The following is a 12215-nucleotide window of genomic DNA, read 5'->3' on the forward strand; positions in this document are numbered from 1 at the left end:
AGAAATGCTTCCTAATATCCAGTCTAAACCTTCCCTGGCGCAACTTGAGGCCATTCCCTCTTGTCCTGTCGCTTGTATCACTTGGTTAAAGAGACTCATCCCCAGCTCTCTGCAACCTCCTTTCAGGTAGTTGTAGAGGATGATGAGGTCTCCCCTCAGCCTCCCCTTCTCCAGACTAAACACCCCCAGTTCCCTCAGGTGCTCCTCATATGACCTGTGCTCCAGACCCTGCACCAGCTTCGTTGCCCTTCTTTGGACATGCTTGTGCTTGAGTCATTCAATGTCCTTTTTGTAGTGAGGGGCACAAAACTGAACATAGCCATCGAGGTGCGGCCTCACCAGTGCCGAGGACAGGGGTAAGATCCCTTCCCTGTCCCTGCTGGCCACGCTATTGCTGATGCAAGCCAGGATGCCATTGGCCTTCTTGGCCACCTGGGCACGCTGCTGGCTCCTGTTCAGCCAGCTGTCAATCAACACCCCTGGGTCCCTCTCTGACTGGCAGCTCTCCAGCCACTCCTCCCCAAGCCTGTAGCACTGCTGGGGGTTGTTGTGGCCCAAGTGCAGCCCCCGGCATTTGGCCTTATTGAAACTCCTCCAGTTGGCCTCAGCCCATCGCTCCAGCCTGTGCAGATCTCTCTGCAGAGCCTCCCTACCCTCGAGCAGATCAATACTCCCGCCCAACTTGGTGTCATCTGCAAACTTACTGAGGGTACACTCGATCCCCTCGTCTAGATCATCAATAAAGATGTTAAACAGGAGTGGCCCCAAAACCGAGCCCTGGGGGTCACCACTCACGACTGGCCGCCAACTGGATTTAACTCCATTCACCACAACATTTTGGGCCCAGCCATTTTTTTTCGTGTTAGTGGGGAAAAAAGAGTGAATGCTTTGAAAAGATAACCAAATCTATAAGATAAAATTTTCAGAAAAATCATCCTCAGTGTTTCAAAAATAGGATATGTATTATTGGGTCCAATGTACATTGTTTCATTGCTATGCACAGACTTCATTATGCTACCAACAGGTAGGCGTGAGTTTCCCTAAATGGCAGCAGTAAGGTCAGGTCAGATCAGGACACGTGCTAATTTCTGACTGAATTCAACTGCCAGTGTATTTGAATTAAACTGAACTGTAAGAAAGATTATGAAAAAGGAGAAGGAGTGTAGGAAAAATATGCATATATATTTTCTTTATGGTGCCCATCAGTACTAGGCTAATTTTAGGAGATGGGGTAGAATTCTATTGTGGCGTTCATTTACTTAAAGAAACTTTAAATCCTTGCTGAGGTAAACAGGAGTTGTGCATGCTAGGCTTTTGAGGAGGTGCCTGGCTGGATGACTTAAATAAAGTGCCAAAGGCTTGAAACTCTTAAAGCAGCAATGCTGGAAAATAGGGTCATTGTTTAAAAGAAAAATCCCTTAGTTTGGAAGAAATTTTTTAAATCACATGAAGGAGAAAGATTTCAAACTTGAACTAATTTAATTTCTTTGTAATTATGAGCTATATGAAGGAAAAAATTGTTCAGGATGTTGGCAGAGCTTGCAGTGTGGGTGCTTTGCTCACTCAGTGCCACTGGAACTAAGGTGAGCGGGGAAAAGTGGTCCCTGTGCCGAATTGCAATGTTTTGTTAGCAAGTGAGTATTCAGCTTTACCAGCAGATCTGGTGGGGAGACTTCCATCAGAGTCTAGCTAGTACCATTAGTCCTTCACCCTTGTAAACACTAAAAGTTCATTGCTTGCCACCAGTCTAGAATCATAGATTGTAAAGAATCCAAGTGAAAAGTTGTCATCTTAAGTTGACCTAAAGCATTTTTATTCTTTTTCTAGATGTACAGGGGCTTCCAGATAATGCCACATGTTCAGTACATCTACACAGAAGCCTCTGAGAGTCTTTGTGGAGTCAAGCTGGAAGTCAACAAGTACCAGTACCTGATTACAGGTAAAGGACAGTGTAATTCTTCATAATCAAAACCTCTTCTGTTCTATACATATATCTACTAAGGCCATGGGCAACTGTGTAGACAGCTCTATACACAGCTTTTCAAGTGTTAAGATGGCCAACAGTATTTTGATGTTCAGTACTTTTTAATGTTGAGAATCATTTTGCTCTCTAGATTTCCCTCTCCCCCTCCTAAAATATCTCTTACACCCAGTGATGCGACAAACGCATTCTGACAGTCCACAGCTGTCAATTCATGCCTGAGCTGGTGTCTGTCACGAGGAACTGCTTGCAACTTGGCTGTGCTAGAAATGGAAGGTCTGTTTTGGAATGAGCTTTAGAAATGCAGGCTGCTGAGATGAGGGGATGCAAGGAGACAGATATGTAGCACTTTTCAAGACTTTTTTTTAGTGAAGATGTCAATTCACTTTGCTCTGGTTTTGAGAGGATCTTGACAGCATTACTCACCTGCATGTTGTTGCTGATGCTTACAGCTTACAGCTCTTATTTAACTTAGAGCAGTGCTGTAATCTTGCTGGCCAGAGATTCCTGAACCAGTTAATACAAAGAAAGCAGTTGCGGAGCAATGACTGGAGCCAACATACTGAGAGCATCAGCAATCTTGGGAAACGAGAAAAGTGCTTGAGCTAAGTGCCAACTTGTGACCATGTCTCTGTTCTCAAGGCCGTGTGTATGAAGGGAAGGTTTACACTGGCCTGTGCAACTGGTATGAGAAATGGGACCGGCTGACTCTGTCCCAGCGTAAAGGACTGAATCATCGTTATCATCTTGGCTGTGGATGCAAGGTACGTGCGTCTCTAATGAGGTGGCGTAAGACATTCAAACCCTAGAATTCTGTTTTCCCTGGTTGGTAATACCAATGATACTGGTGAACAGCCAGGAAGAGAAAGGAAGGAGAGCAGTTTTTACAGGGAAAATGTAAAACTCAGCTTTAGTGTTGAGACCAGAGAATAGTCAATCAAATAAAAATGTAGAGTTATGCCTTTTTAATGCCCTGTTGGAGTTAATAGGTTTGGGGAAGGCTTTCAGAAGCCATACAGAATCATTTGCAGGTGAATGTAATCAGCTGCCAAAGGCTTGACAAAATATGTCCAACTTCTTTCCTGTGTAAACATTTTGAGGGCTTAAAACCTCACAGCCTGGCACTGGCACTAAGATTTTTGCTCATGGCCCCAGGCCTGCAAAAACATAGACACAAGTTCAACTTTTCTGTACCTGAAAAGCCCTTTTGACCCTGGAAGTACCTGTGTATGTGAAGGTAAGCACATGCTTATGTGCTTACTAAACTGAGGCTGAATTTTGGGTTAGTAAGCAAGATTTGAGGGAGTTGAATTTTGAATCCCTTGTCTCTGGTAAAGACATTTTCTATAATGTTGTTTTTATGTAGTCTTACCTGATTGCTCTTTACAATTGCAGATTAGGCCCTGCTACTATTTGCCCTGTTTTGCCACCTCCAAGAATGAATGTATTTGGACAGACATGCTCTCCAACTTTGGCCACTCAGGATACCAAGCGAAGCACTATGCCTGCATTCAGAGGGCAGAAGGTTACTGCAGTTGGTATAGAGGATGGGCGCCTCCAGATAAAATGATAATCAATGCCACAGATCCCTGAGCATGCTTATGCCTTCCTTATCTCCCCTCTTCCTTACTTGTGGCTGATCTTCCTTTGGACACTAACTCTTACCAGATCATGATGATGACAATGAAATTAGTGCCTGTTTTTGCAAATTTTAGCACTTCGAACACTTAAAAAAGAAAAGGAAAAAAAAAAAAGTCTGTGCTACCTTACTGAATTTGTATTCACCTCTTCCATTTTTCGATACCACTCATTTTGATCAGATGACATTTGGGAACTTACTTTTGCACACCAGAGAGAAAAGTGGGAGTTAAAAAAAAAGATAAAAAATGGAGCTCTTGCTCTCTTACATGTATCATTAGCCATAGCAATATAATCTCTATTTTTTTAGGAAAACAAAAGTCTAAAAACTATGCCAATTAGGCACTGTATTCTTCTATGCTCTGGCTTCTCGTCACCCCTCCTCATGCACTAAGTGCTGAAAATATGTAGACAAATCTATTCAAAGGAAAACGGGTTTCATTAATCAGATTGGCAAACTGAAAAGAAACCCAGCTCTATGGAAAAAATGATGTCCAAAAGAAATCCTCCTCTATGGAAAGACTGACAATGTGATTGACTCCAGCAGTGGGAGAATTCACCTGGTGTGTTTGACTGTATCATCTGGTGAAAGCATTGTTGAGTGATTGTCCTAGCTAATTTAGTCACAGTGTGAATGCAGCAGCACATTTGAAATTCTGGCTTTCCCCAGAATAAAAGAGAGAGTATTTTGTATTTTTGTTGTTGTTTAAAAAACAAACAAAAAAAAATTCCCCTATGTTCAGGGAGGTAAATCCACCTACAGCACAGCAGATGAAGTGCTGTGCCATTCTGTTTTGAGCAGCATTGGCCCCTAAAATTTTTTCAGCTTAGCTTCAACAGCAAAACAGCTTGTGAACACCTCAAACCAAACAGATGCAAAAATACCAACTTTAAATCAATCATGTGGAAGAGTGAAAGGGGAGACTTGCTAGAGCTCTTATTATAAAAGAAATCTATTGCCAAAATAGTGTTTTGCTGAGCTAAGATGTATATACATATAATGACATAAGCTATTTTTGACAGGGCATCTTTTTTTTTTTTTTGTGTTACAAACAAAAGAATGGTTTGATTGTGTTCTAAAGACAGAAATATTGACATTCCACGTCAGTGAGTTGTTTTTAAGATATTGAAGCTCCAGTCTATCTGCAGTAGTGGCTACAGTTGTCGTTTCCTCTGTACCTTCTTGCACCACTGTTCCTCCCCTGCAGCTACACTAGCTGCATTGGTTTATATAGTGAAAGGAAGTTGGGGGGGGGGCGGAGCTAGGCCAGGATAAGGGGTTTCCTAGTAAGTGCTGGCAGGGATCTTAAACTTTCAGCTGCCCAGAGGATTCCTTCTGTATTAAGTGCCATGTTTCCCTCGAGGCACTGTTCAGCACAGCCCTTACATGTGCTCACGTCCTGCAGTGATGTGGGAGGAGGAGCCTTACTGTCTTGTGCTTTGCTGTTGACTGGAGAAGTTTTTTTGTTCTATTTTTTTTTTTAATTAAGAAAACCATAATATAATTTTTCTTATCAAATAAAAGTATTTTAAGTTTTAATGATGGTGAAGAAGGGGTGCTGACAAAATGGGGTGACAGTTTTGGATGGGGAGGGCTTGGGCAGGCAGAAGATGATGCTTAACTTCGTTTTTGTATTATTATGATTATTTATCTCAAGTTTCCATATGTCTTCAGTTCATTCCACTTAGAAAGCAGAGCTGCCACCAGCAGGAAAAAGTGTTGGAGTGATTCCAGCTCGGGGCAATACAGCATTTTACAATCAGTGACCTCGATTACTAGCGAGTTGTTTGGGACTTCTTTGCCAAATGGAAACGAAAGGGTATCTGAGATTGGCCCTGATGAATTTTTACATTCCTTGCATGCTACCAGAGCTCTGCCAGAGATACGTCCTCTGAAATGCCCCATTTATTAGACAACTTGTTGCAGTAAAAAGCACATAGCTTCATTTTTAATGTGAACTTTAAAGGGCATTTTCAGAATTGATGTAAGGGGTGCCTAGGGGTGCCTAGGTCTGCTGTGTATTTTTTTTTTCAGCTGCTCTGAGTGGCAATGCAGCACAAAGCACACTGAAAGTCTGTTGGGTTTTCCTATGATTCAAGCTTGGAACACTTTTCAGAAGTCCCCTTCCCTGTGACTACTCCTAAATTATGGATTGGAGATGAGAGGGAGAGTAGGTGCTTCACAGCACATATCATAGGATCAGGTGGTGGGCCACAGTGTTGCCCCTTTTGGCAGGGCACGGTGTTTAGGTACAGTTGAGCAATCTCTGTTCAAGATGTGCACAGCTGACAATCTCTGAGGGTCACTGAGGACAGAGTGGAGCTGGCCTCTCCACCCTCACTGTTTGCATCTCATGGAGTCAGCATCACTGGAGATGGCTCTCCTCAAGCTCAAGGTGACTTTGAAAAGCTGATGTCTCTTTGAGCTGCAGCCACTTTTCATGGCTTTGGAAGGCTAAATGAAAATGCCCCTTGATACAGTAAAGTGTTGATCTGAATTTTCATTGAACTGCCGCTCTGCATATTTTACCTGTCACTGATTCATTTAGCTAGCTGAGACATCACAGTATTGCACTCAAATTATGGTGAAAATACTTGCATTCTAATACTATGAGGACTTGTGTCCCTAAGTAGGATATAATGTAGCTAGGTGCTTTGTAAACAACAAAACAGAAGATGCATTACCAGAAAATGAAGCATATTCACATTATGTATTACAGATGGTAAAATATTTCTGAGAAGCGAACAGCTACATCAGCAGGGGTTGGGGTTTGGTACCAAATCTTTCCCCTTGCTGTGTAAAGAAACAGTTGTTAAGGCTTTTAAAAATGTGGAGCCAAAAGGGGGGGGGAGAATCCAGTAAAAATACATTTCTTTTGGGAGGCTTCTTAATTTTGTTTCTGTGCATGCTATCAGGGACATATATTTCTTGGGCAAAGCTTTAGCTTGTGCTTGCATTAAGAACCTGAGTGAAGGCTGCCTTGAAGTGGGAGGGAAACATTAAATGGCTTAAACGGGCTCTAAGTCAGACTTAAAGACTTCTTTCTTTCTACCTGCTCTCCTTTCTTCTGAATTGCTAAGTCAGTTCTGCTTGCCAATGGACAAAACTCTCTCTCATTACAGCAGGCCATGCAATATGTAGGAACACTTGGGCATGGAGATATGAGGAGGCAGATGTGAAGTTCTCCCTAAAATGTTAGGCTGTGGAACCTACAATGGCTTGCAGCAGCATAGATATCTTCCTGTCACCTCTGACATGCTCCTCACTTCACCTCATAACAGTTAGAGGAACTGTCAATGGCACACACAGCTCATGCAAGCATGACCTTTGGACAGGATGAGGGCTCCCCCTCCCACACCCCCATGCTTTAGATGCACCAACATTATTAAAAGTACTTTTTAAAATACATAGTTCATTTTTAGACTGTTGCTGTTCACTTTTGTATTTACAGATATTATTTTTCCTGATTTGCTTGAGAGTGTTTTCCCCTTTAGAATTACAAAAAAAATAAAGAATATATTGAAAGTTTGGGGAAGACTGGATTTGATTTTCCTTTTCCAAAATGGAAGGGGTAGAGAGCAGATCTGTCCATGGAGTACCTTGAATAAAGTCCTCTTGTGGGAGGCTTCCCCCTACCCTGTATGGGACAAAACTACCATTTTAGGTCTAAATTTCCCACATTTTGAAGAGTTATATGGCCCTTTATGTAGGACTATTCTAAAACCTATACATATCACAGTATCCCATTCATACTTGGCCGGAGTGAAATGATTTCCCACAGTGATGGGAAACATGCTGTTGAATTTTTTAAAGTGTTTGAAGTAAAGGTCTCCATGGGAACAAGATTCCATTCATTCAGATGCCTCTGAAAGTGTATCTCACTTATGATGTATTTCATACCTTAGAAGGGCAGAACAAAATTCAGGGAACTGCAATAATTTTTTGTCTTTTTTCAGAATAAGTGGCTTTTGAAGCTACTAGTATTGAGAAAAATCTTAAAAGTCTACTAAACATTTGCTGCTGCTTTCCCTCTACTGTCTTCTCTGACACTGTCCTTCCTTCATAGAGCCACTGTACTGTTCCTGATAGTCATGGAAACTTGGGGAGGGAACCAAACCCATGTGAAAAATCTTGTCCAGAAGGAATGTATTTGTTGCTAAATTTTCTAGCACTGTTTACAGTTTTCCTCCATGTTATTTATAAATTTTATATTCAGTGAATGTATATTGTCTTTTAAGGTAATGTTGCATAATGTTCACTTTTTTATAGTGTCCTTTTATTCTAAACAATAAAGTGGTTTTATTTCTATCACAGACATTCTGTCTCTGCTTCACTTATTAGTGGATGTACACAAATGGATTTGCAAGTGGATTTATTAATTTCCTACACTTTCTTGATACCATTTTATTGGGCCCAAAGCAGATATTCTACCTCTAGTAATTCTTGCGCTTTGGCAAAGATCCCTCCAGCAGTCCTTTTAAGAGTTTGATCTAAGAATTGTTATGGGGGTTATAAGCCCAGGAGAGGCAAAAAATCGCTTTTGAAGTTAATGTATCCCACTTGTTAACTGGCCATAGGGGGTCACTACAGAGCAAGGCAGTCATTATGGCTGTCATGTAGCAACAGTAGGGCCTTAGAAGAAGAGATGCCAGATTGCTCTTACTTCCAGTGAACTGATTGCAGGGGGGAAGGTTGAAAGGTACATGTCCGTGGCAATGGGAAAAGAGATTAATCTTTTGGACCTTCTGTCAAATGTCAGAGCCTTGTGTCCTCTCTTTAGGCTTACTGTTTAAGGCTGGTTAAAAATGCCCTGTCGTCATGAGAAAGAAGCTTCAGAAAAGCATTTTCAACTAAATTAAAATGCTCATAAAATGGGCCTACTGTTAGAAATTTCCTTTATCTCACTTTTGCTTTAGGAAAATCTCTATTGAACACGGATGAAAGAATGAAACAGGTTTTAAAATCCATTCTGTTTAATCCAAAGGTTTAAAAAGTAAACTTTGTAAAGTTTTGGACATAGAAGGATGAGGGTTTCTTATGCAAGAACTTCATTCTTTAAAGTATCTTTCATTGCAAAGAGGTAAAACCATAACACTAGTTATAAGTACTGCCAGGGGGTCAGCCATCAAAGGACCACAGCATATTTTATGAGTGCTAGCTGGTATAGCTTGAAAATGCCTTCAGGAAAGGGAAGAAAAAGACTGAGAAAGGGGGATCATTATATTCCTTCTGGCACATGGAGAAGCTGATGCACAGTGGGCGAGCAACTTTCACAGGTACTTGGTGGAGTGTTGACTGCAACAGAGCTTGCTTGGTGTAAGCATTTGCCCTCTCAGCCTCTCACAGCCCAGGATACCGTGAAGATTCACCCAGAATGGATCTTGAGAAACTACATAGATTCATCCCATGAGGCAGACCCCCCACCTGGAAAGGGCTGACCTGAATTTGCCCAAGTGCATTGTTGCTTGTGTAAATGTTTGGAAAGTGATTTAAACCAGATTACTCAAGCTTGCATATTAACAATAGCTTGTATTCAGATGAGATCATCTACAGTTTAAAAATGTTCTTGTATTGTTTTGGGAGTAAGCAATAGCATCTCCAAGTAGGTGAACAGTTATAAAGATGACAAGTGTATGAACTTAAGGTCAGTGCTCTGCTGAACCGAACTCCTGTGCTGGTAACAAATGCATTTACATGCTAAGGAATCAAGAATCAGATTTCCAGACAACAAAATAGTGCTAAAAGTGCTAACATATTTGCAATGAAAACCTTAAGTCTTCCAAAAATACCATTCCTGAAGTGATAGTCAGAATGTCACAACTGTCCTGAAGGATTACATATGTCACAAATCCCTCTTTATTAATCACCTGGAATTAAATAAACAGGATTCATCAATTAATTTGTCTTAAAAGTCTGCAACAGTCACATAGTGTTTAGGGACCATCAGTTTCTTCAGGTCTTAAATGATAATACAGCTCTTACCACTGCATTACTCGAGTGCTTCACAGCACTCATGACTGCACTTACCTTCATGATGTGCCTGTGAAGTATGGAAGTGCTGTTGTCCACACAGCACAGGTAGTGAACAGAGTATTGGAACAGAGATGAAGGACCAGGTTTCAAAGTATTCAGGTACCAAGCGAGCACTGGTGGGATTTTTCACAATAACCTAAATGAGAATTCCTTTTGAATTTTGAAGTTCCACTCGGTGCCTATATGCACCATCAGGTTCCTACACCCTATTATGCATTGTGGTTGGCCCATAGTGTTGCAACAAGTGTGTGAGAAAAGGGTTTGAATGTTTTTGAGCCCTAATTTGACATCTCAACAACCCTAATCTTAAGGCTGCCAATGCTGCTTGAGTTCACAATCAAGCATGGGAAATAAAGCTCAGCCAGCCAGTAGCTCACACGGAGGAGTCGTGGTTCACACAAGGTCTCATCAAAGCCTCAACCAGGTAAGAAGAGCCACCAATTCATGGATGTAAGCTTGGAGCAAAAATTCATGAAGGACTAGTCATCCTTTTAACCCAGGGAAAACAAGAGACATGAACAGTTTTAAAGAAAGCCACTTGCTTTGTTGTGTTCTCCAGGACTAAACACACCTACACAGATCTCTTTGGAAGGTGCCCTAAAAGCAAACTCTTAGTGCCCAGTAGTGACACAAAGCACTGACTAAACACTCAGTTGTCGACAGGAAGATTAGACTCCAGAGCCACTGTGCAAAGGAAACATTACAAGCTGAAGCAAATTCTTTTTCAAGAACGCCAATTTACTTTGAGTACCTAGTCAGGCTGATAAATGTCTCACAAATGGCACCCATGTGACAGACCAAGCAAACTGACATTGTGAAACAAACATCTCTTACGGCCAATGTCCCAAATTGTCAATGTATTTTAAACAATTCCAGGAGGAGGAAAAAAATCCACTTTATCTGAGTAAAGTGGTTCCTTTAGGATGAACTTTTGCTGACTAGATTTTACAATGGATTTTTGCTTTGGTCTGAGCCTGTTATCATTGTTTGCTTTTTCAGGGTCCATACGTGACCTGGGGGGGTGCTGAGCAAGAAAGGAAAGAGGGTTCCTGAGCAGTGCTTTTGCATATTGCTTTTTAGCTAGTAATTCTTTGTACGTGAAATTGAGACTCTTCCCAGCAGTTCCCACATCATCTCTTGTGCTCAACTCACATTTTCTGCTTCCGCCCCCCCCCATCCACGCTGGCATCAGATGAAAGCAAAGGTACTCACCATCTGCTTATGGCTTGGGAAGAATGTTTGCTCCACAAGGGGGAACTTCTCAGGACCCAGCAAGTTGAAGATTTTAATGAGCTGAGAGAACTTGGGGTGAGGGAGAGGGAAGAAAAAAACAGATGCAGTGGATGTCAGTGGCTTATTGTGTAACAGATAAGTGCTTGCAAAATGTTCTGATACTGGTAAAGGAGGTGAGAGAAACATGTTATTATGCCTTTCCCACCTTGCTTTCTTGACCTGAGAGCAGCAAGAAAATACGAGGTTGCTGTATTTACCCAGGGCCAAGCCAGCCTGTGTACACAAACCTTGGACTAAGAGAGCAGAGAAAGGGTTCAAGAGCCAGAAGGGGATTAGTTTGGGTTTAGTTACAGATCTGCTATGAACAAGCTTTGCTTTCCAAATGTGCCCAGGGAGCAGGTGGGGGGCTCTCCTTGGTAGAGGAAAGGGCTCAGGGGAGTGACCAGGCAGGAAATCAGTACTGACACTCCTGAGCAGAGACAAAATAAATCAAAGCTATCCCTTGGATCTCTGCCCTGAAGCCAAATCAAAGCAAAGCACGTTTACCCATTGTACTAAAGGGAAGGAGAATTGCTAAGGGACAGAGATGACTGGAGGGAATTGCCAGTGCTACCTGTTTCGAGTGTTAGACCAAGGAAGCACGAACCCACCGTCAATCATAACTGACATTTATTATGAACCAAGGGTCTCCCAACAGCCCCCATGCATGGCAGGAGAAAGGGGAGATCATGTGCTACCCCATTCCATCTACCAGTGAGGTCTGAGGGAGGCACCAGTCTGTGAGGATGGTATCTAGAGAAATCAGTATGTAACATCAATGGAGAAAGCAACATTGCTCATATTTCACACATAAGGGCAAACATTTGCCATTGACCCACCTGTCAGCATGAACTTCATCATTATCACCCCTATCATCACTGTCATAAACTGCTTATCATTCAGGGCTGTGCCCAGCCAGACACAAAGCTCCCTATGGTAGGACTGAGTTTTGATTTAAGTCCAGGTTCCAAAACCCCAACAGAAGCGTAGCACAGCAAATTCCTGCTCTGCTTTGGCCATCTGTGAAGTGAAGAGACTATCCTGTGTGTTGTGTGCAGCCTCCCTGTTCAGTCTATCATTGATCAGCTGGAGAAAAACCCAAAACTGTAAGAGAAAAACTTAATAACCATGACAGAAAATGTTGCTGAAGCAGGGTTGATATATCAAAGAGAGTAAGAGGTAATATATATCCCAGAAACCTTCCGGATGTCAGGAGCAGCTTTTAGATTCTTTACAATAACCCATCTAGCCAGCCTGCTTTATCTCTGAAGATGTACAGCCCCGTTACCA

The 12215-nt window shown here is 42.0% G+C and overlaps 2 protein-coding genes across 2 annotated transcripts in view; one reads left to right on the forward strand and one right to left on the reverse strand.

The window, feature by feature from the left end:
- Positions 1–7937, forward strand: part of TIMP3 (TIMP metallopeptidase inhibitor 3) — a 42291-nt gene extending 34354 nt beyond the window's left edge. Inside the window, exons 3-5 of the mRNA XM_074902392.1 lie at positions 1828–1939; positions 2624–2745; positions 3377–7937. Of these exons, the coding sequence (XP_074758493.1) occupies positions 1828–1939; positions 2624–2745; positions 3377–3574 (432 nt within the window). The 3' untranslated portion in view covers positions 3575–7937. The remainder of the gene's footprint in view (positions 1–1827; positions 1940–2623; positions 2746–3376) is intronic.
- SYN3 (synapsin III) overlaps positions 1–12215 on the reverse strand; it is a 210696-nt gene that overhangs the window by 149294 nt on the left and 49187 nt on the right. The window contains exon 5 of the mRNA XM_074902388.1: positions 10866–10955. Within this exon, the coding sequence (XP_074758489.1) occupies positions 10866–10955 (90 nt within the window). The remainder of the gene's footprint in view (positions 1–10865; positions 10956–12215) is intronic.

Source organism: Athene noctua, chromosome 3 (assembly GCF_965140245.1).
Source record: "Athene noctua chromosome 3, bAthNoc1.hap1.1, whole genome shotgun sequence".
Taxonomy (NCBI): domain Eukaryota; kingdom Metazoa; phylum Chordata; class Aves; order Strigiformes; family Strigidae; genus Athene; species Athene noctua.